This window comes from Nycticebus coucang, chromosome 14, assembly GCF_027406575.1.
Source record: "Nycticebus coucang isolate mNycCou1 chromosome 14, mNycCou1.pri, whole genome shotgun sequence".
Classification (NCBI taxonomy): Eukaryota; Metazoa; Chordata; class Mammalia; order Primates; family Lorisidae; genus Nycticebus; species Nycticebus coucang.
The window spans coordinates 57,590,830-57,614,421 of NC_069793.1; the positions used below are offsets into that span (position 1 = coordinate 57,590,830).

The following is a 23,592-nucleotide window of genomic DNA, read 5'->3' on the forward strand; positions in this document are numbered from 1 at the left end:
TATGAAGTGACCATTCTTGTCCTTCCCCACTTTTGTTGGTTTAAAGCCTATTGTATCTGTAAATAAAATTGAAACACCTGCTTTTTTCTGATTCCCATTTGCCTGAAATATGGATGACCATCCTTTCACCCTGAGTCTGTATTTGTCTTTTAAGTTAAGATGTGACACTTGTATGCAACAAATATCTGGCCTGAGTTTTTGCATCCAATCAGCTAACCTATGCCTCTTTAGAGGACAGTTTAAGCCATTCACATTAATGGAAAATATTGATAAGTCTGGTGAAGTTTTGGGTATCGAGTTTTTCAAAAGTCCAGTGGGCATTTTTATTTTTTATTGCCAGTGTGGAAATTGGAGTTTGATCCAAAGTTTCTGAGTGTGTTTCTTTTGTGGTATAGGATTGGGTTGGTCATTATGGAGGATAGGTCTGAGAATATCCTGAAGAGCTGGTTTGGTTATGGCAAATTTCTTCAATATATGAATGTCATTAAAGTATTTAATTTCTCCATCATAAATGAAACTCACTTTAGCTGGATACAAGATCTGGGGTTGAAATTTATTTTGCTTTAGAGATTAAAAGTTGGTGACCACCCTCTTCTGGCTTGAAAAGTTTCAGCAGAGAGATCTGCAGTCATTCTAATATTCTTCCCTTTGAAGGTAATGGTTTTCTTTCTCCTGGCAGCTTTGAGAATTTTCTCCTTCCTATTAACTTCAGTGAAGTTAATTATGATATGTCTGGGGGATGTCTTATTGGGGTTGAGTCATGCTGGGGTTCTGAAGCTGTCTGCTATCTGAATTTCAGAATCTCTAGGCATGTCTGGAAAATTCTCTTTCATAATTTCATGCAGAAGGGCCTCTGTGCCCAGCGAGGCCACTTCATCTTTTCCTGGAACTCCAATGATTCGAATATTTGCCTTCTTCAAATTATCCCAGAGCTCTCTGAGAGAATGATCCATTTTTGCTCTCCATTTGTCTTCCTCTTTGAGAGTTTGGGAGCGTTCAAAGGCTTTATCTTCAATGTCAGAAATCCTTTCTTCTGCTTGCTCCATTCTGTTGCTGAGGGATTCTACTGTATTTTTCATATCTTTGAGGGTTTCAAATTCTTGCTTCAGTGTGTCTAAGTCTTTGGTGGTTTTGTCTTTAAATTCGTTAAATTCTTGAGACAACTTTTGAAATTCTCCTCGAATTTTTAATTCCACTTTATTAATCTTGTCTGCAATCCAAATTCTGAATTTGATTTCTGACATCTCAGCCAGTTGTTTATGAATGGGATCTTCAATTACATCTGCCATATCTTTCCTTGGGGGGGGGGGTTTGATCTATTCTGGTTATTCATGTTACCAGAGTTTTTCCACTCATTCCGCCCCATGGTTGTTTTACTCCCTTTGATTTTTTCCCCTTGGGCTTTGTCGAGGGCCCATACAATGTTGTGGCCTGAGAAACTGGGGCCCTGTCTGGTGTGGTGGAACTAAGTGGTTCTGTCTTGTTTTCAGCTGGTTTCTGTTCCACCCTAGTGAAACAGATACTCTGGATTGAAGTCTCAGCTGTGGAGAAATATAAGTAATTAAGTCACCCCACTCCCCACCGACAAACAATTGGTAAAGAAAAATCAAACCTTCATCCCACCGTGCACCCAGGGCACCACCTGATTTGTCCTCAGGCGATTGGTTTAGTTCAAAAGGTCCAAATCAATTGTCTCAGTCTTCACCTGTCTCGGGTGAGAGAGTTTAAGAGGTCTCTGGGAACTGGATCACAGGGGTCTGATGACTACTCTAGTGTGGCTTGCTCCAATGCTGCGTGGAGTCAAGAGGAGCTACCCAGCCAATAGATAATTCTGGGAAGATTGCTGCCTCCTTACCTACCTTGCACCACTGTCACACCTAGTCACTGATAGCCCTGCAGTTGGGTGACCCAGTTGCCTGTAGTGAACCGGTACTCCAGGAGTTTGCACCTGCCTGAATCACAAGGAAGTCTGCCAGGCCGGTGCACTCTGCCTCTCTCTAACAGGAGGAGGTGAGGCCTGACAACCTCAGGCGCTTGATGAAGGTTGGGGGGTTTTCACTCAGGTCCAGTCTCGCCCCTGATTAATGTTACTGACAAAACAGAACAGAACAATTTTGCGGTTCCCCTGCAGAAGAGAAGCTGAATTGAGTTCCAAATCAGCTTGTCTTTGCTCTTGTATTGTCTATAGGCTGACGATCCCCTGAGGGCCAGTAAAGCAGACCTCTGGGTCAGCCCCACACTGGGATTTTCTCCGTTTTGCAAGTGGAGTTGCCTCAGGCAAATCCTATACTCACAGTCTCTGGAGACAGCGGGTGTGGCTTCAGAATATTTGGTAGTGAGCCATATTGCTAGCAAAAGAGGGCTGCTGTTTTATGCCTCAGGCAACCACTGCTCTGGTGCAGCTCCCTTCCGGCCAACCGTCCTCTCTCCGCTCCTGTGCCCCAGAGTCTGCACCAACCGGCTGGCACTGTCTGTACCCCTCGAGCAATCACCCAAGAGTCTGGACTCCTGGGGGACAGACCTCCAGACCTTCGAGTGAGAGCAGAGGAGAGCACGGGAAGCGCTGGGAGCCTGAGGTTGCGGGCAGAGAACACACACAGTTTTACACAGTTTTATGCCTGGCCATATTGTCACCAAAAGAAGGCTGTTGCACTGTGCCTCAGGGAAATGCCGCTCCGGTGCGGTCCCCTCTCTGCCGACCATCCTCTCCTCACTCCCGTGCCCCCAAGCTGGCGCTGACCAGCTTCAGTTGAGGCCCCATCCACACCCCTTGAGAAATCACCCAAGACTCTGAACTCCTGGGGGACTGGCCTCCAGACCTCAGTGTAAGTGGAGGGGAGCACTGGGAGCTCAGAATTCCAGGTAGAGACTATATACAATTTATACAGTTTTATTCCTGGCAGGAGGATGCCATGGCACCCTAGTAGGGGAGGTATGTCCAGTTTTTAGAGGATGTAGTGTAGTGGGAGTGTAGTATAGTGGGAGGACCTTTGAACTCTGCCCGATTGTTTGTGGGGCACTCTGAGCCATTCTTATGGGGGAGGGGACTCCCATCCACTTGGTGATGGATTTTGTACCTTTTGTTTGTTTCCTTGTGGTCACAGCTCGCCTCACTGGGGTTGATGTGCGTTCTTCAACCTTCTCTCTTAGTGCAGCTCAAATCCACCAGGTTACTTGCTGAGTTTTTGTCCTTTAACTCTCCTAATGGACGGGAGCCTCTGTGGAAAGCTGGCTTCAGTCAGCCATCTTGTCTCCTCCCTCCAATTCCCTTTATAACCAAAAGTCTTCCCATTCAAGAGTTCTCTATGCTCACTAGGTATAAAACTACCACCTGCATCAGTCATTCCCTGCCAGTTCGACAATCCCAGGTCCAGTAGGAGCCCCAAATTCCCTCCCATTCACTTCCTATAAAACCAGAGCTCCATCTCAACTCAGCTGACATTTGGCAGACCCTAGCTTTGAATCAGAGACTCAAGGAAAGAAGGTGAGACAGTGCTGATGTGGTCAATAAGCTACACAATTTCCCTGGAAAATGTTCCTACTTTTATACGGGTGTCATCCCCTGCCTGACATATGTACACAACAACTCTGCAATAGATTTATTCTGTGGTTTTTTTTTTTTTTTTTTTTGGCCGGGGCTGGGTTTGAACCCACCACCTCCGGCATATGGGACCGGCGCCCTACCTGCTGAGCCACAGGCGCCGCCCAATAGATTTATTCTGTAATGTTGGAAAAGCTCTTTCCCATCTCCAGCCCTCAGTTTCTTCATCCATAAAGAAAGGAGTTTGGACCAGATATTCTCTAAGATGTCTAATAAGAGGAAATCTTTGATAGTCCTGTGGGTCTGTGGAAATATCTACAAAGAGCAATATGGAAAATAATACTTGAGAGCTCAGAGGAGCAGGAGGCTGCTTCTAGTTCTAAATGGACAGGTAGGGGAGGCTTTGAAGTCAGACACTTTTTAAGTTAAACCTTGAAGGCTGTAGGATTTGGACAAATAGAAATAGAATATGGGTAAAGAAAAGGATTCTAGCTCTTAGAATGGATATAAAAGGATGGCAATAGGAAAATGTCTGGTAGAATAGAGATGAATAAATCAGCCAAAGGGGCCTAGTATGTGTCATGGTTTTTTATGAATGAGAAGAATGGAAAAATAACTTGAAATCAAACTGTGGAAACTTAAAATGTCAATCAAAAAAGTCTGGACTTTAGTAATAAACAAGCTGATTAATCAGATAAATAAATCTGGAATATACTTTAATGGTATAATATCAGCATGTAGGGGATATGTAGGTTGTGGGGAAAATAATTCCCAGTGAGCTCATGATATACTGCATTAATTCAAGAGACAAAAACTGAAGGCTTTAACCAAGATAATGGTCAAAGGAGGAAAGGAATTAATATAAACTAGAAAAATTAGCACTTGGTAGCCAACAAGATGAAGGGTGATAAGGGAGAGGGAGAAATCGAAGATAGTACCAAAGTTTTGAGCATGAGAGAGACTAAGAAAAGGACACAGAAAGGTAAAGAATCAGAAGCAGATGAAGTTTTGCTGACCCAGAGGAACTCTATTTATAGCATGTATCTGGGGAGAATAGCTAGGAGAACATTGTAAAATCAGATCTAAAGTTCAGATATGTGAAACTGAGGGTATGAATGAGACTGTTCAGAGAGAGAGATGAGGACTAAGGATAGAACCTGGGAAATACATGTGCTTATGAAATGAAGTGTGGGATCAGAGAGAGGAGTTAAGAAGAAGAAAAAATCATAGAGGCTCTGCACGGTGGCTCATGCCTGTAATCCTGGCACTCTGGGAGGCTGAGCCAGGTGGATTGCTTGAGCTCAGGAGTTCAAGACCAAACTGAGCAAAAGTGAGACCACCCCCTGCCCCCAATTCTCTGTTTAAAAAAAAAAAAATACAAAAAAGTGCATAGTGGTGCACACCTGTAGTCCCAGCTCCTTGGGAGGCTGAGGGAAGAGAATTGCTTCAACCCAGGAGTTTGAGATTGCTGTGAGTTGTGATGATGACAAGGAACTTTACCCAAGGTAATAAAGTGAGACTAATTCTAAAAAAAAAAAAAAAAGAAGAAGAAGAAGAAAGAAAGAAAGAAAGAAAGAAAGAAAGAAAGAAAGAAAGAAAGAAAGAAAGAAAGATCATAAAATCTCAAGGTTAGGCAAGATTTATAAAAACAAACAAAAAAAAAGCACAAGACATTATAGGATCTAAGAGAGAAAAAGATTTCCTGAAGAATGGAAGAGTATATGAAGAAGAACCAGGAGCTACTACTTCTGTGCAGTTTCTAGGAGGGGCCTTGTGGCTCACCCTCATTGCTCACCTTGTTCTCCTGGCTTTCCCTCTCAGCCTGGTACAGTGAGAGGATGGAGTACTCAGTGGGTCTGAGGAGAAGCTGCACTTCCCAGAAAGCCTCCAGCTATATTACAAGAGCAAGCAGTGAGTAGCCTCTCTGCTGCCCTCCCCCTGACTCCTACACCTGGTCTGGTTATGCCTGCTAATTGAACTATGACTGTCACTTTCTGTCTAGAAATAACCCTCTCTCTGTGATATGCTGGCAGACTGTGTGTCTGGACCCTGTTAATACCAGAGGAAATGCATGTGTTACTCAGTTTTTCTCACTTAAATGTTGAGACTTGTCACCACAATTACCTGTCAATATATTCTTTAGAATACAGACACATTGGTGAGAATTTTCACATTGTCAGACACAAACTAGTGAAAAGTGGGCTTCATGAGACCTGGTTACACTATTTCTTGCTTAGAGCCATCTCTAAGCACAGCACTTCCTGTCTCCAATTTTTAGACTCAGAATTGGGAGCAGGAAGGAATTGAATCTGAGTCTGTGTGATGGCTGAAGGTCATGGTGCATTTCACCTGCTCCATCTCCTTCCCATCAAACCAGGCTTTCTAGAGACACCTGCCAGACCCAGAGCCCATCAGGAGTACAAATGACACATTGCAAAGCCCCTCAGGCTACCCCCCCATCCCGGTAAAACCTGGCTTTCACAGTTGTGAAAATGACCTTCACCTGCCTCATGTAGCTAATATGAAAAATATCAATAGCTAACAAAGGTTACTTGCATAAGAAACAGAAATGGAGTGACTTTCTGTGGTTCTCAACCAGAAGTGATCATGCCCCCCAGGAGACATGTAGAAATTCTTAGAAACATGTTTGAATGTCACAGTAAGAGTGTCTACCTTACCAGTAGAAGCCTGGGATGGATGCTATTGAACATCGTACCAAGGACACATGAACACAAGAATGTTCTGGTTCAAAATGTTAATAGTGCCAAGGTTAAGAAAGCCTGATTTGGACAACCTTGAAGTATCATGGCAAATTCAATTCTCCTAGTGTCATTTAATGAGTACTGCTTTCTAGATTCTGAGTAAAGAATCTTTCTCATGTTGCAGGAAAATTTTGTGGAGAAAGTCTCACTTCATCCATTCTTGTTGACTCCAATTCTATAAGGCTGAAGTTCATCTCTTATGCTACAGATTATGTTACTGGGTTTAATCTCACCTATAAGTTCTTAAACCAAACTACCTTCCTGATAAAAACCATTTACTTTTATCATATACTATCTCATGCTTTTGTAGATGCTTAGGAGCTGTTGAAACTAGGCCAGGGGCAGGGAGCCCTCTCCCAAGGCCCAATGGCTCTGTAGTGAAGAACACAGGCTAGCTGAGGAACAGGGTGTAATATCTCTTTTTGCCCTGAGTTAGCCCAGATAATTCATCTTTACCACAACCCAAGTGAGTTGAGAGCACCTGAAGAGTTCTGAGAAATTGGTGCACAAATCCCTTCTTTATTTTTGGGTCTAAAAATCTACTTCACATGTCACTTTGGGGAGAAAGAAAGTAGAGCAATGAGAATTCCTCCTCATTAGTGTAGTGCCATTTATTTAGACTTTTTCCTGTGTTCCGGATTCAGGTTGCAGTTTCTTAACTGTCCTTTTTGAAGAAGGCTTCATACACAGTCTTAACTATCCTAGAAACTACAGTGACATGACCAGCTGTAACTGGATTTTTCACCTAACTGAGATATTGACTTTGGTTATCCTTACGGTAAATCCACAAAGCAGCTCATATAAGCACTGTAAGGTCAGAAGTTTTTATCTAATATATTCACTTTTGTATTTCCAGTACCTATTACAGTACCCAGTATTTGACATACCAGGCTCTCTATAAATATTTGAATAAGGAACCAGTCTAGTTCCCTTGCAACTACCTCCTTATGCTACCAGGTGGCACTTGTGCTCTTTATCTTGTTTTTTTTTTTTTTATTAAATCATAACTGTATACATTGATATGATCATGGGGCATCATACACTCGCTTCATAAACCATTTGACACATTTTTATCACAGTGGTTAACATAGCCTTTCCGGCGTTATCTCAGTTACTGTGCCAAAACATTTACATTCTACATTTATTATTTTCTTTTCTTTTTTCTCGTTTTTTAATTGTTGGGGATTCATTGAGGGTACAAGAAACCAGGTTACTCTGATTGCATTTGTTAGGTAAAGTCCCTCTTACAATCGTGTCTTGCCCCCAAAAGGTAGGCACACACCAAGGCCCCTCCTCCTCGCTCCTTCCCTCTCTGAACTTTCTTTTCCCACCCCTCCCTCTTTCTTTCTCTCTACTCTCCCCTTCCCCCACCCCAACCTGTCTTTAATTGTCATTAATTGTCCTCATATCAAAATTGATTACATATGATTCATACTTCTCCATTCTTGTGATGCTTTACTAAGAATAATGTGTTCCACTTCCATCCAGGTTAATACAAAGGATGTAAAGTCTGCATTTTTTTTAATGGCTGAATAGTATTCCCTGGTGTACATATACTACAGCTTAATCCGTTCCTGGGTTGGTGGGCATTTAGGCTGTTCCCACATTTTAGCCATTGTAAATTGAGCTGCAATAAACAGTCTAAAAATTCTCATGATAAAAGTTTTTTTTCCTTCTGGGTAGATGCCCAGTAATGGGATTGCAGGATCAAATGGGAGGTCAAGCTTGAGTGCTTTGAGGTTTCTCCATACCTCCTTCTAAAAAGGTTGTATTAGTTTGCAGTCCCACCAGCAGTGTAAAAGTATTCCCTTTTCTCCACATCCACGCCAGCATCTGTAGTTTTGAGATTTTGTGATGTGGGCCATTCTCACTGGGGTTAGATGGTATCTCAGGGTGATTTTGATTTGCATTTCTCTAATAATTAGGGATGATGAACATTTTTTCATATGTTTCTTAGCCATTCATTTGTCTTCTTTAGAGAAGGTTCTATTCATGTCTCTTGCCCATTGATATATGGGATTGTTTGCTTTTGTCATGTGGATTAATTTGAGTTCTCTGTAGATCCTAATTATCAAGCTTTTGTCTGATTCAAAATATGTAAATATCCTTTCCCAATGTGTAGGTTGTCTATTTGCTTTGGTTGTTGTCTCCTTAGCTGTACAGAAGCTTTTCGGTTTAATGAAGTCCCATTTGTTTATTTTTGTTGTTGCAATTGCCATGGCACTCTTCTTCATGAAGTCTTTCCCTAGGCCAATATCTTCCAGTGTTTTTCCTGTGCTTTCTTTGAGGATTTTTATTGTTTCATGCTTAAATTTAAGTCCTTTATCCATCTTGAATCAATTTTTGTGAGTGGAGAAAGGTGTGGGCCATTTCAGTTTTTTACATGTAGATATCCAGTTCTCCCAGCACCATTTATTGAATAGGGAGTCTTTCCCCAAAGGGATGTTCTGTTTGGTTTATTGAAGATTAGGTGGTTGTAAGATGTTAGTTTCATTTCCTTGTTTTCTATTTGATTCCAAATGTCTACGTCTCTGTTTTTGTGCCAGTACCATACTGTCTCTACCACTATGGCTTTGTAGTAAAGCCTAAAATCTGGTATGCCCTCAGCTTTATTTTTATTACTAAGAATTGCCTTAGCTATACAAGGTTTTTTTCTGGTTCCATACAAAATGCAGAATTATTTTTTCCAATCTTGAAACTACGATTTTGGTATTTTAATAGGAATGGTACTGAATAGGTAGATTGCTTTGAGAAGTATAGACATTTTAACAATGTTGATTTTTCCCAGCCATGAGCATGGTATGTCCCTCCATTTGTTAATATCCTCTGCTATTTCCTTTCTGAGGATTTCATAATTTTCATTATGAGGTCCTTTACTTCCTTTGTTAGGTATATTCCTAGGTATTTCATTTTCTTTGAACTATGGTGAAGTGAGTTGTATCTTTAATTATCCTCTCATCTTGACTGTTATTGGCTACAAAGGCTACTGACTTGTGGACATTGATTTTATATCCTGAGACATTACTGTATTTTTTGATGACATCCAGGAGTCCTGTGGTTGAGTCTTTGGGCTTCTCTAAATATAAGATCAGCATCATACTTTCAAGATTTTGAAAAAAGAATTCTGCATTTTGTATGGAACCAGAAAAAACCCTTTATAGCTAAGGCAGTTCTTAGTAATAAAAAGAAAGCTGGGGGCATCACCATACCAGATTTTAGACTATACTACAAAGCCATAATGGTAAAGACAGTATGGTACTGGCACAAAAATAGAGACATAGACATTTGGAATCAAATAGAAAACAAGGAAATGAAACTAACATCTTACAACCACCTAATCTTCAATAAACCAAACAGAACATTCCTTGGGGGAAAGATTCCCTATTCAATAAATGGTTCTGGGAGAACTGGATATCTGCATGTAAAAGACTGAAACAGCCCACACCTTTCTCCACTCACAAAAATTGATTCAAGATGGATAAAGGACTTAAATTTAAGCATGAAACAATAAAAATCCTCAAAGAAAGCACAGGAAAAACACTGGAAGATATTGGCCTAGGGAAAGACTTCATGAAGAAGACTGCCATGGCAATTGCAACAACAACAAAAATAAACAAGTGTGACTTAATTAAACTGAAAAGCTTCTGCACAGCTAAGGAGACAACAACCAAAGCAAATAGACAACCTACACACTGGGAAAGGATATTTGCATAGTTTGAATCAGACAAAAGCTTGATAATTAGGATCTACAGAGAACTCAAATTAATCCACATGACAAAAGCAAACAATCCCATATATCAATGGACAAGAGACATGAATAGAACCTTCTCTAAAGAAGACAGATGAATAGCTTAGAAACATATGAAAAAAATGCTCATCATTCCTAATTATTAGAGAAATGCAAATCAAAACCACCCTGAGATACCATCTAACCCCAGTGAGAATGGCCCACAACACAAAATCTCAAAACTGCAGATGCTGGCATGGATGTAGAGAGAAAGGAACAGTTTTACACTGCTGGTGGGACTGAAAACTAGTACAACCTTTTTAGAAGGAATTATGGAAAAACCTCAAAGAACTCAAGCTAGACCTCCCATTTGATCCTGGAATCCCAGAATTGGGCATCTACCCAGAGGGAAACAAATCCTTTTATCATAAGAACAGTTGCACTAGGCGGTTTATTGCAGCTCAATTTACAGTGGCCAAAATGTGTGAACAGCCTAAACGTCCACCAACCCAGGAATGGATTAATAAGCTGTAGTATATGTATGCCATGCAATACTATTCAGCCATTAAAAAAATGGATACTTTACATCCTTTGTATTAACCTGGATGGAAGTAGAACACATTATTCTTAGTAAAGCATCACAAGAATGGATAAACATGAATCCTATGTAATCAATTTTGATATGAGAACAATTAAGGACACAGTGGGGGTGGGGGAAGGGGAGAGCAGAGAGAGAAAGAACGAGAGAGGGGTACAGAAAGGAAAAGCAGAGAGAGGGAAGGAGGGAGGGGATGGGGTTTTGGTGTGTGCCACACCTTTTGGTGACAAGACAGGATCGTAAGAGGGACTTTACCTAACAAATGCAATCAGAGTAACCTAACCTGGTCTCTTGTGCCCTCAATGAATCCCCAACAATAAAAAAAAAAAGAATACTCTTATTTTTAGAGATGAAAAAGAAAAAAAATCAACTTCACCTCAAGCTATATCTCATATTACATCTTGTAGATATTAACACAAAATGCTTATCAGTAGCCAATATTGAATGAATATAGCTAAAGTTAACGTTTTATACCTGAAATTTAGTACTGAATACTTTTTAATTATAAATATTATAGCAACCTGGGACCCTACATTTATTAATAAAATGTATTACATTATATTCACTAATAATTATTAAACAAAGGTTGTAGTGCAATGCCTGAACACCAAGATAGAATCAAAAGCAGAAATTGATCATTTGAGAATTGACAGACTCTGGAAATATTGGGGGGGAGGTTGTGTGAATTAAACTGCTCAATATGCATTACAGAAAATAATGAGGCTTTCTGGTGACTTTGAATTCACATTTGAATCTCTAGAGTCTTCAGAAATCTTTCCTCAAAGAAAAACAGAAATAATATACAGTTATATAACCACTATGGCTTTCACTTATTACTGAAAGACAAATGAGTTCTCATTCTGAGAGGTAAGATGATGGCTTTTGGTTATGAATCTAATGTGTCAATTTTCACTTACCCTTTGCAAACGCTTTATATCTGTACTCACAAGTCATAGTGTAGAAACAAAGAAGATGTAATCAAGCAATCAGCTACTGAGCAACTTTGGTCAATTGCTCTGTTTCTATCATCATTTTCATGTGAATAAACAGGCATAGTCTATGTTACCAGGATTCCTTATATTCCCATAAGGAATTCAGATGGTGTTTCAAAACTCTACCAAAATGCTAATACATTCACTAGTTTTAAGACACTTTAGGCAATTACGGATATTACAAACTTTTTAGTTAAAAGATTGTAAAATGTAAAAATGATGTAAATATTTGCAGAACACTTTAGGAATTCATAAGCAAATATCCTTTTTTTTTTATTGTTTGGGATTCATTGTGGGTACAAAGAATTAGCTTATACTGATTGCATTTATTAGATAAAGTCCCTCTTATAATTGTGTCCTGCCCCCCAAGACGTGTGCCATACACTGTGACCCCACATCCTTCTCCTTTCTCCCCTCTTCCCACTTGCTCATTCTCTTACCCCCTCCATTTGTATTAGCTCATTTACTGCCTTGATATAAGAATTGAGTGCATTGGATTCTTGCTTCTTCCTTCTTGTGATGCTTTACTAAGAAGAATGTGTTCCATCTCGATCCAGGTTAATACAAAAGATGTAAAGTCTCCATCTTTTTTAATAGCTGAATAGTATTCCATGCTATACATATACCACAGCTTGTTAATCCGTTCCTGGGTTGGTGGACATTTAGGCTGCTTCCACATTTTGGTGATTGTAAATTGAGCTGCGATAAACAGTCTTGTGCAAATGTTCCTATGATAAAAGGATTTTTTTTTCTGCGTAGATGCTGGTAATGGGATTGCAGGATCAAATGGGAAGTCCAATTTGAGTATTTTGAGGATTATCCATACTTCTTTCCAAAATGGTTGTATTAATTTTCAGTCCCACCAGCAGTGTAAAAGTGTTCCCTTCTCTCCACATCCAGCATATTCAGCTTTGAGACGTTGTGATATGGGCCATTCTAACTGAGATTAGGTGATATGTCAGGGTGGTTTTGTTTTGCATTTTTCTGATGATTAGGGATGATGAGCATTTTTTCATATGTTTCTAAACCATTCGTCTGTCTTTGTTAGAGAAGTTTTCATTCATGTCCCTTGCCCAATGATATATGGGATTGTTGGTTCTTTTTTTGTTGATTAATTTGAGTTCTCTGTAGATTCTAGTTATCAAGCTTTTGTCTGATTTATAATATGCAAATATCTTTTCCCATTCTGAAGGTTGTCTATTTGCTTTGATTGTTGTTTCCTTAGCTGTACAGAAGCATTTCAGTTTAATTAAGTCCCATTTGTTTATTTATATTGTTGCTGCAATTGCCACAGAAGTTTTCTTGCCAAAAATTCATAAAAATGTTTTCTTTAGGACAATAACTTCAAGTGTTTTCCCCACACTTTTTTTGAGGATTTTTATTGTTTCATGCCTTAGATTTAAATCTTTTACCCATTTTGGATCAATTTTTGTAAGTGGTGAGAGATGCAGATCCAAGTTTTATTCTTTTACATGTGGTTATCCAGTTCTCCCAACACCATTTATTGAATAAGGATTCTTTCCCCCCGTATTTCTTTTTGTTTGGTTTATCAAAGATCAGAAGGTTGTAAGATGTTAGTTTCATCTAATGGTTTTCTATTTGGTTCCAAATGTCAGTGTCTCTATTTTTGTGAAAATACTATGTTGTTTTGATCACTATAGCCTTATAGGATAGTCAAAAGTCAGGTAAAATGATACCCTCAGATTTATTTTTATTACTATTATTATTGGCTATTTGAGGATTTCTTTTGGTTCCATACAAAACAAAGAATATTTTTTCCAAATCTTGAAAGTATGATATATATATATATTATTTATTTATTATGGCCCTCAGTAGAGTGCCATGGCATCACACAGCTCACAGCAACCTCCAACTCCTGGGCTTAAGCGATTCTCTTGCTTCAGCCTCCCGAGTAGCTGGGACTACAGGTGCCTGCCACAACGCCCAGCTATTTTTGGTTGCAGTTTGGCCAGGGCCGGGTTTGAACCCGCCACCCTCAGTATATGGGGCTGGCGCCTTACCAACTGAGCCACAGGCACTGCCTGAAAGTATGATTAATGATATTTTAATGGGGATTGAATTGAATCTGTAGATTGCTTAGGGTAGTATAGACATTTTCACAATGTTGATTCTTCCCAGCAGAGAGCATCATATGTTCTTCCATTTGTTAATATCGTCTGCTCTTCCTTTTCTTAGGGTTTTGTAATTTTATTTGTAGAGATCCTTCACCTCTTTTGTTATGTATATTCCTAGGTGTTTCTATCTTTCTCTTTCTTTCTTTTTCTTTCTTTTTTTTTTTTAAGCTACTGTGAAGGAATTGTGTCCTTGATCAATTTCTCGTCTTGGCTGTTATTGGCATATACAAAGGCTACTGATTTGGAGACATTAATTTTATATCCTGAGACATTCTGCATTTTTTGAACACTTCCAGGAGTCTTGTTGTTGAGTCTGTGTGGTTCTCTAAGTATAAGATCATATAGTTGGCAAAGAGGAGAGTTTGACCTCCTCTGCGCCTATTTGGATGTCCTTTATTTCCTTCTGTGGCCTGATTTTATTGATAGAACTTCCAGCACTATGTTGAATAGTAGTGGTGATAGAGGACAACCTTGTATGGTTCCAATTCTAAGTGGAAAAAATTTCAGTTTTCTTCCATTCAGTGTAATATTAGCTGTGGGTTTGTAGTAGATGGCTTCAATCAGATTAAGAAATGTGCTACCTATGCCTATATTCTTGAGTGTTCTGCTTTAAAAAGAATGCAGAATTTTATTGAATGATTTTTCTGCATCTATTGAGAGGATCATATGGTCTTTGTTTTGCTTCTTTGATATGCTGAATTATGTTTATACACTTGTGTATGTTAAACAGCCTTGAACCCCTGGGATGATTCCTACTCGATCATGGTGAATGACTTTTCTAAATGTATACCTGTAATCTGTTGGCTAGGATTTTTTTGAGACATACTCCTTTCAGATGGATATATTCATTAGTGAAATCGGTCTGAAGTTCTCCTTTTTAGTGGAGTCTTTTTCTGGTTTTGTTATCAGGGTGATGTTTGCTTCATAGAATATGTTGGGAAAGGTTCTTTCCTTCTCAATTTTTTAAAATAATTTCTGCAGTATGGGTATAAGCTCTTCTTTGAGGTTTTCATAAAATTCTGATGTGATGCCATCTGGGCCAGGGCATTGTTTTGTTGGGAAAATTTTTGTTGTTTCTGCCATCTCAGTTCTTGAAATTTGTCTGTTCAAGAGATCTATTTCTTTTCTATTAAGTCTAGAAAGAGGGTGTGATTTCAGGTATTGATCCTTTTCCTCCACATTGTCAAATTTCTGGGAACAGAATTTCTTATAGTAGTCAGAGATGATCTCTTATATCTCTGTAGCATCTGTTGTTATTTCTCCTTTATCCCTTCTGATTGAGCTTATTAGATATTTTACAGTCCCATGGGGGAGTTCCTCTGTTTTGGTTTTTCATGTTGCCCAAAGTTTTTTGTTGGTTCCTCCTCATGTGTTCTTTCTTCTTGTTCACCTTCTTGTGATCCTTTTTACTTCTCACTGACTTACTGACTTTGCTTTAAACTTTCTTGTCTTAGATCTTAGGACTTGAAATGGCCTCAGCCTGAGCAAAGCTAAACTCTTCCTCATAGCCAAAAAGAAGTCCTTTTGCTCTTGATAATAATGTCTCCAGAACACCAGGTGGCACTGTGTTTTTTTTAGGAAATGGAGTGCACAGCCAGCAATGTCTACGGTACTTATTCCTAACTTAGTTGCCTTCAAGGATTGCTTGATTATTTCCTCAGCATTCAGATCCTGCCAGGTTAGGATCTTAGAGGTTACAAGAATCCTTCAGGGGCAGGTCTCATGGTGGCACCCCAACTCTACTTCCCATGGGGTGCAGGAGTCCCTCACCTGTCCCATGAGTGGAGTTCTAATCCTGGCAGGTGGAATTAAGATGGCTGTGTCTAAGGTCCCTCCTAAGACCTAACAACCTTCCCACAATGGCAGTTCTTGGCTGCTGAGACCTTCTCAGTATGGCTATCTTGTCAGCCACCAAACCTATGCCAAATCCACTGTGACTGGAATTCAAATCTGGTTGCCGTATACTGTTCCAGTCCACCCAATCTTCCAAGCTTTCCACTGAATGCGTAGCTTCTCGTAACAACTGAAAACTCTGGAAAGGCATCCTCACATCCCGAACCTCTATGGCAGTGGTTCTCAACCTTCCTAAGGCTACAATGTATTTTCATTGTTAAAAGGGGTCACTACCCACAGGTTGAGAATCAATGCTCTATGGGGTGCCAGCTGATCCCATCTGGAAAATGAATTTGCCTAATTCATCAGATGTCCACTGTTCTAAGTCATACAGTTTATCCTTCTCACCATCTCATTGTTGGATTCCCTGAGCTATGACTCTGGATAAGTTACCCACACCAGGTATGGCTGGGTTCTCTCTTTTCCCCTAGGCATTCTAGGAGATCTCAACTGAATGACCCTTGTGGTCTGCCATCTTGCTCCACCCTCTGTATCTTTCCATCTTTTTGATGTAGCTGTTTAGTGCTATGAACTTCCCTCATAATATTGCTTTTACTGTATCACAGAGATTTCGGTAGCATGTATTGCTTTTGTCATTCAGTTAAAAGAAATCTTAAGATTCCCATCTAGATTTAATCATTGTCAAGATTCATTCAGCAACTTGTCATTAATTTCCATGTTTTTGTGTAGATTTGAGAGATAATCTTGAAATGATTTCTAATATGTGTGTATGTGTATAGATAGGTAGATAGATATTTACACTATTTTAATTACACACACACTTTATGGCCACCCTGTAGGTATTTATGTATGTATATTGATTTCTAGTATTCCACTATGGTTTGAGAAGATACCTGGTATAATTTCTATTTTTTTCTTAATTTGTTGTGATTTGTTTTGTTGCCTAACATATGACATATCTTCAAAAATGTTATATTTGCTTATGAGACAAATGTACAATGTACACTATTCTGGTGACAGGCACACTAAAAGCCCTGACTACAGATGCTTTTGTAACCATTATAATTGGAAATGTTTTATAAATGTTAAATATGTCACATATCTAATATTTTAATTTGATCATGAGATGATGGTTAAGGCAAATATAAAAATTTGTGTTTCTGTTATAAATCCCATTGTATATATTTTATAGACTTACTTCTAAAAGTCTATTATCTTTTAAATGTATTAAGGAAAGCAAAATTAACCTTTCATATTTACCTATATTTTATCATTTCCATCATTCTTTCTCTTAATGCTTAATTCATTCAGCAACTTGTCATTAATTTCCATCTTTTTGTGTAGTTTTGTTCAAGCTTTGATCATGTTTCCACCTAATATAATTTCTGTTAAGACTGAAAAATCTCTTTTAATACTTCTGTAGTATGGATTTTACTGGTGATGTATTTTCTCAACATTTTCGTATGGGAAAAACTTATTTTTAATGTTTTATTTATTTATTTAGTTATTTTTATTGTTAAATCATAGCTGTGTACATTAGTGTAATCAAGGAGTACAATGTGCTGGTTTCATATACAATCTGAAATATTCTCATCAAACAGTTCAACGTAGCCTTCATGGCATTTTCTTAGTTACTGTATGTAGGCATTTGTATTCTGCATTTAGTAAGTTTCCCCTGTACCCATTCTAAGATGCAATGTAGGTGTGGCACCACCCATAACCCTCCCTCCACCTTAACCTCCCCCCTCCCTTCACCTTCCTTGGCCCTTTCCCCATAGTCTTGTGCTATAGTTGGGTTATAGCCTTCATGTGAAAGCTATAATTTAGCTTCATAGTAGAGCTGAGTACATAGGATACTTTTTCTTCCATTCCTGAGATACTTTGCTAAGAAGAATATGTTCCAGCTCCATCCATGTAAACATGAAAGAGGTAAAGTCTCCATCTTTCTTTAAGTCTGCATAATATTTTATGAGGAGGACTCCCCAGGCAATTGAATACATGGTATACATATACCACAATTTGCTAGTCCATTCGTGGGTCAATGGGTACTTGGGCTTCTTCCATGACTTAGCAATTATGAATGGAACTGCAATAAACATTCTGGTACAGATGTATTTCTTATATTGTGATTTTTGGTCTTCTGGATATAAACCTAGTAAAGGAATTATAGGATCGAATGGCAGGTCTATTTTTAGGTATCTAAGTATTCTCCAAACATCCTTCCAAAAGGAATGTATTAGGGTGCACTCCCACCAGCAGAGCAGAAGCATGCCCTTTTCTCCACATCCACACCAACATCTCTGGCTTTGGGATTTTGTTATGTAGGCTACTCTTACTGGGGTTAGGTGATATCTCAAAGTAGTTTTGATTTGCATTTCTCTGATGATTAAGGATGATGAGCTTTTCTTCATTTGTTTGTAGATCGTGCGTCTGTCTTCTTTAGAGAAGTTTCTCTTCAAGTCCCTTGCCCAGCCTGAGATGGGGTCACGTGTTCTTTTCTTGCTAATACATTTGAGTTCTCTGTGGATTCTGGTTATTAGACCTTTATTGGAGGTATAACCTGCAAATATTTTCTCCCATTCTGAGGGCTGTCTGCTTGCTTTACTTACTATGTTCTTCGCTGTGCAGAAGCTTTTTAGTTTGATTAGGTCCCAGTAGTGCATTTTTGATACTGCTTCAATTGCCTGGGGAGTCCTCCTCATAAAATATTCACCCAGGCCAATTCCTTCAAGACATTTCCCTGCACTTTATTCAAGTCTTTTTATAGTTTCATGTCTTAAGTTTAAATCTTTAATCCAGTGAGAGTCTATCTTAGTTAATGGTGAAAGGTGTGAGTCCAGTTTCAATGCTTCTACAGTGCTTACTGTATGTAGGCATTTGTATTCTGCATTTAGTAAGTTTTCCCTGTACCCATTCTAAATGCACCCTAGGTGTGGCCAGCCAGTTTACCCAGCACCATTTGTTAAATAGGGAATCTTTTCCCCACTAAATGTTTTTATTTGGCTTGTCAAAGATCAAATAATGGTAAGTACCTGCATTCATCTCTTGGTTCTCTATTCTGTTCCAGACATCTACTTCTCTATTTTTGTGCCAGTACCATGCTGTTTTGATCACTATCAATTTATAGTACAGTCTCAGGTCTCGTAGTGTGATTCCTCCAGCTTTGTTTTTATTGGTGAGTAATGTTTTGGCTATTCGAAGTTTTTTCTGATGCCATATAAAATGAAGTATTATTTTTCAAAGATTTTTAAAATATGACAATGGAGATTTGATAGGAATTGCATTAAAATCATATATTGCTTTGGGAAGTATAGACATTTTAACAAAGTTGATTCTTCCCAGCCATGAGCATGGTATGTTTTTCCATTTCTTAACATCTTCAGGTATTTCTTTTCTTAAAGTTTGATAGTTCTCTTTTTAGAGATCTTCCATGTCCTTTGCTAGGTATGCTCCCAAATATTTCATCTTCTTTGGCACTACTGTGAAAGGAATAGAGCCCTTGACTGATTTTTTGGCTTGGTTATTGTTGGTATACATAAAGGCTACAGATTTACGGGTGTTGATTTTGTAGCCCAAGACATTGCTGTATTCCTTGATCACTTCTAAAAGTTTTGTAGTAGAATCCATAGTGTTTTCCAGATATACAATCATATCATCTGCAAAGAGTGAAAGTTTTTATTTCGGCTTGGTTATTGTTGGTAACCTGTTTCCCCAAAAATAAGACAGTGTCTTATTTTAAGGTGTGCTCCCAAAGATGCGGTAGGTCTTATTTTCAGGTGACGTCTTATCTTTCCTGTAAGTAGGTCTTATTTTCGGAGGATGTCTTATTTTTGGGGAAAGGGTATATATAAAGGATACAGATTTATGGGTGTTGATTTTGAAGCCTCAGACATTGCTATATTCCTTGATCACTTCTAAAAGTTTTGTAGTAGAATCGCTAGTGCTTTCCAGGTATACGATCATATCATCTGCGAAGATCGAAAGTTTGTTCTCTTCTGACCCTATGTGGATACCCTTGATCAGCTTTTCTTCCCTAATTGCAATGGCTAAAATTTCCATTACAATGTTAAAGAGCAATAGAGACAATGGGCAACTTTGCCTGCTTCCTGATCTAAGTGGAAATGATTTCAGTTTAACTCCATTCAATACGATATTGGCTGTGGGTTTGCTGTAGATGGCCTCTGTTGTTTAAGAAATGTCCCTTCTATACCAATTTTCTTAAGTGTTCTGATCATGAAGGGATGCTGGATATTATCAAAAGCTTTTTCTGCATCAATCGAAAGAATCATATGGTCCTTATTTTTTAGTTTGATTATGTGCTGAATTACATTAATAGATTTATGTATATTGAAACAGCCTTGAGACCCTGGGATAAATCCCACTTGGTTGTGGTGTATAATTTTTTTGATGTGTTGTTGGATTCTGTTTGTTAGGATCTTATTGAGTATTTTAGCATCAATATTCATTAGTGATATTGGTCTATAATTTTCTTTTCTTGTTGGGTCTTTCCCTGGTTTGGGGATCAAGGTGATATTTGCTTCGTAGAATGTGTTGGGTAATATTCCTTCTTTTTCTATATTTTGGAAGAGGTTTAGTAATCTTTGTACTAGTTCTTCTTTAAAGGTTTGGTAGAATTCTGCTGTGAAGCCATCTGGTCCTGGGCTTTTCTTTTTAGGGAGATTTTGTATAGTTGATGCTATTTCAGAACTTGATATAGGCCTGTTCAACATTTCCACCTCATTCTGGCTAAGTCTTGGGAGGTGGCGTACTTCCAGGTATTGGTCAATTTCTTTCAGATTTTCATATTTCTGAGAGTAGAGTTTCTTGTAGTATTCGTTAAGGATTTTTTGAATTTCTGTGGGGTCTGTTGTTATTTCATCTTTTCCATTTGTTATTGATGAAATTAGAGATTTTACTCTTTTTTTTTCTGGTTAGGTTGGCCAAAGGTTCATCTATTTTATTGATTTTTTCAAAAAACCAACTTTTGGATTTATTGATCTGTTGTATAATTCTTTTGTTTTCAATTTCATTTAGTTCTGCTCTGATTTTGTTTCTTTTCTTCTGCTGGGTTTGGGTTGGAGTGTTCTTCCTTCTCCAGTTGTTTGTGATGTCCCGTTAAGTTATTAACTTCCTCTCTTTCCGTTTTCTTGAGGAAGGCTTGCAGTGCTATAAATTTCCCTCTTGGGATTGCCTTTTCAGTATCCCAGATTCTGGTAATTCATGTCTTGATTGTTGTTTTGTGCCAAAAATTTGGTGATTTTCTTCTTAATCTCATCTGTAACCCATCTATCCTTCAGCATAAGGTTGGTTAGCTTCCATGTTTTTGTATGGTTATGCAGGTTCCTGTTGTTATTTAGTTCAACTTTTATTCCAAGATTGTCTGAGAAGATGCAAGGAATAATTTCTATTTTTTTTTTTTTTAATTTGCTGAGGTTAAATTTGTGGCCTAGGATGTGGTCGACTTTGGAATATGTTCCTTGGCTGATAAGAAGAATGTGTATTCTGTTTTGTTGGGATGAAATGTTCTGTAGATGTCTGTTAAGTCCAGATGTTGAATGGTTAAGTTTGAATCTAAAATTTCTTTGCTTAGCTTCTTTTTGGAGGATCTATTCAGCACTGCTAAAGGGTGTTAAAATCTCCAATACTATGGAACTGGAGGAAACTGAGTTCCTCACATCTGTTAGAGTTTTTCTTATAAACTGAGGTGCATTGTGGTTGGGTGCATAAATATTAATAATTGAGATCTCATCATATTGAGTATTACCTTTAACAAATATGAAGTGTCCATCCTTATCCTTCCTTATTTTGGATGGTTTAAAGCCTATTGTGTCTGTGAACAGGATTGCAACACCTGCTTTTTTCTGCTTTCCATTTGCCTGGAATATAGATGACCATCCCTTCACCTTGAGTCTATATTTGTCTTTTAATGTAAGATACGATTCTTATATGCAGCAGATATCTGGCTTGAGTTTTTGTATCCAGTCAGCCAACCTGTGCCTCTTTAAAGGACAGTTTAAACCATTCACATTGATTGAGAATATTGATAAGCCTTTCGAGAGTCCGGTGGATATTTTTAATCCTTTTCTGACTGTGGAAGTTGGAATTTGATCAAAATTTTCTGGGTGGGTTTACTTTTGTAGTGGAGGATTACACTGGTCTCTATGGAGAATCGGTCTGAGAATATCCCGGAGAGCTGGTTTAGTTATGGCAAATTTCTTCAACATTTGAAGGTCATTGAAGTAATTAATTTCTCTGTCATAAATGAAACTCAGTTTAGCTGGGTACAGGATCCTGGGTTGAAAATTATTTTGTTTTAGGAGATTAAAAGTTGATGACCATCCTCTTCTAGCTTGAAAGTTTTCAGCAGAGAGATCTACAGTTATTCTAATATTCTTCCCATTGTAGGTAATGGTTTTCTTTCGTCTGGCAGCTTTCAGAATTTTCTCTTTCATATTAACTTTAGTGAAATTGATTATTAAGTGTCTGGGGGATGTCTTATTTGGGTTGAGTCATACTGGAGTTCTGAAACTCTCTCCTTTCTGAATTTCAGGATCTCTTGGCATGTCTGGAAAGTTCTCCTTCATAATCTCATGTAGAAGTGGCTCTGTGCCATGTGAAGCCACTTCATCGCTTTCGGGGATCCCTCTAAGACGAATATTGGTTTTCTTCAAAATATCCCAGAGCTCTCTGAGAGAGTGATCTGTTTTTGCCCTCCATTTCTCTTAATCTTTGAGAGTATGGGAGTGATCAAAAGCTTTGTCTTCAATGTCAGAAATCCTTTCTTCTGCTTGCTCCATTCTGTTACTGAGGGATTCTACTGTGTTTCTCAGATCTTTGAGGGCTGCAACTTCTTGTCTCAATGTGTCAAAATCTTTGGTCATTGGTCTTTGAATTCGTTGAATTGTTGAGATATCTTTTGGGTTATTGCTTGGAATTCTAATTTGATCTTATTTGCTATCCAGATTCTGAATTCAATTTCTGACATCTCAGCTATTTGTTTGTACATGGGATCTTGTGCTGTGTCTGCCCCATTGATCCTTGGGGGAGTCGATCTACTCTGATTATTCATATTGCAAGAGTTTTTTCTGTTGATTTTGCCTCCTGATTGTTTTTCACCATTGCCTCTGGCCGTCCTCAGAGTTGGGGAGGTGTCTCTCTAAGATTAGACCCGAGTGGGATCACTCTATTGTTGTTGGATCTTTGTAGGGAGTGGCCCTGTATAGTTCTTCTGGGGATGACCCAGCTAGGGAGTTCTGGTTGTGGAAGTAGCTCCAGCAGGTGACACACCCAGATCCAGCAACAAGGTGGGAGGTGGTACGCATGGTTCTGGGAGTGCCTGACACTCAGTGACTTTGGCACAGAGCGCCCAAGGCTCCAGCAGTCTCTGGCCAGGAGAAGGGCTCTGCACAGAGGCAGGGAGGGCTCCAATGGGCACGTGGCTACCTGTATCCCTTGCCATACAAGCGGGCCAGTGTGGAGCCAGGGAGGATACAGGAGGGAGGTTGCAGGTTTGCGTGGCTCCAGCAGTTTTTTGTCAGGGCATGTGGAAGCCCGGCAGGTGCGGGTGGCAGGTCAGGGGGTCACAGCGCAGCTCTAATGGAGGTCCAGGTGGTGCCAAGCCCAGGAGTTTGAGGGTGCTATGAGCTGTGACACCATGGCACTCTACCCAGGGCAACAGCCCAAGGCTCCAGTGTACCAAAACAAGTCTCACTCTTCCCCTAAGGGTTAAGGCTGTAAGGCAGCTCAGTCCCTGCCTTTAGGCTGCTCAGTCTCTAGGTTACTAGGTCCCACTGATCCTTCCTCTGGGACCCTGAGGGTGGAACTTCCCCGGGGCAGTTCTCTCACAATGGCTCCCTGAGGCCCAGCTCAGCTGCTGAGTCTGGGGCCCTAGACAATGCCCAAAGTTCTCTGCACTCCTGATCAAGCTCTCCCCAAGGCAGTTCAAGTGCCAAGTCCAAAACACCAAAATAGTTCACAGGTAAG

The 23,592-nt window shown here is 39.2% G+C and overlaps 1 protein-coding gene across 1 annotated transcript in view; it reads left to right on the forward strand.

Moving 5' to 3' along the window:
* The window catches only part of LOC128564411 (ovochymase-2-like), a 59,017-nt gene that overhangs the window by 13,845 nt on the left and 21,580 nt on the right, over positions 1-23,592 (forward strand). The window contains 5 exon segments of the mRNA XM_053559894.1: positions 4,935-4,949; positions 5,379-5,452; positions 5,575-5,699; positions 6,428-6,555; positions 6,929-7,081. Coding sequence (XP_053415869.1) covers positions 4,935-4,949; positions 5,379-5,452; positions 5,575-5,699; positions 6,428-6,555; positions 6,929-7,081 — 495 coding nt within the window.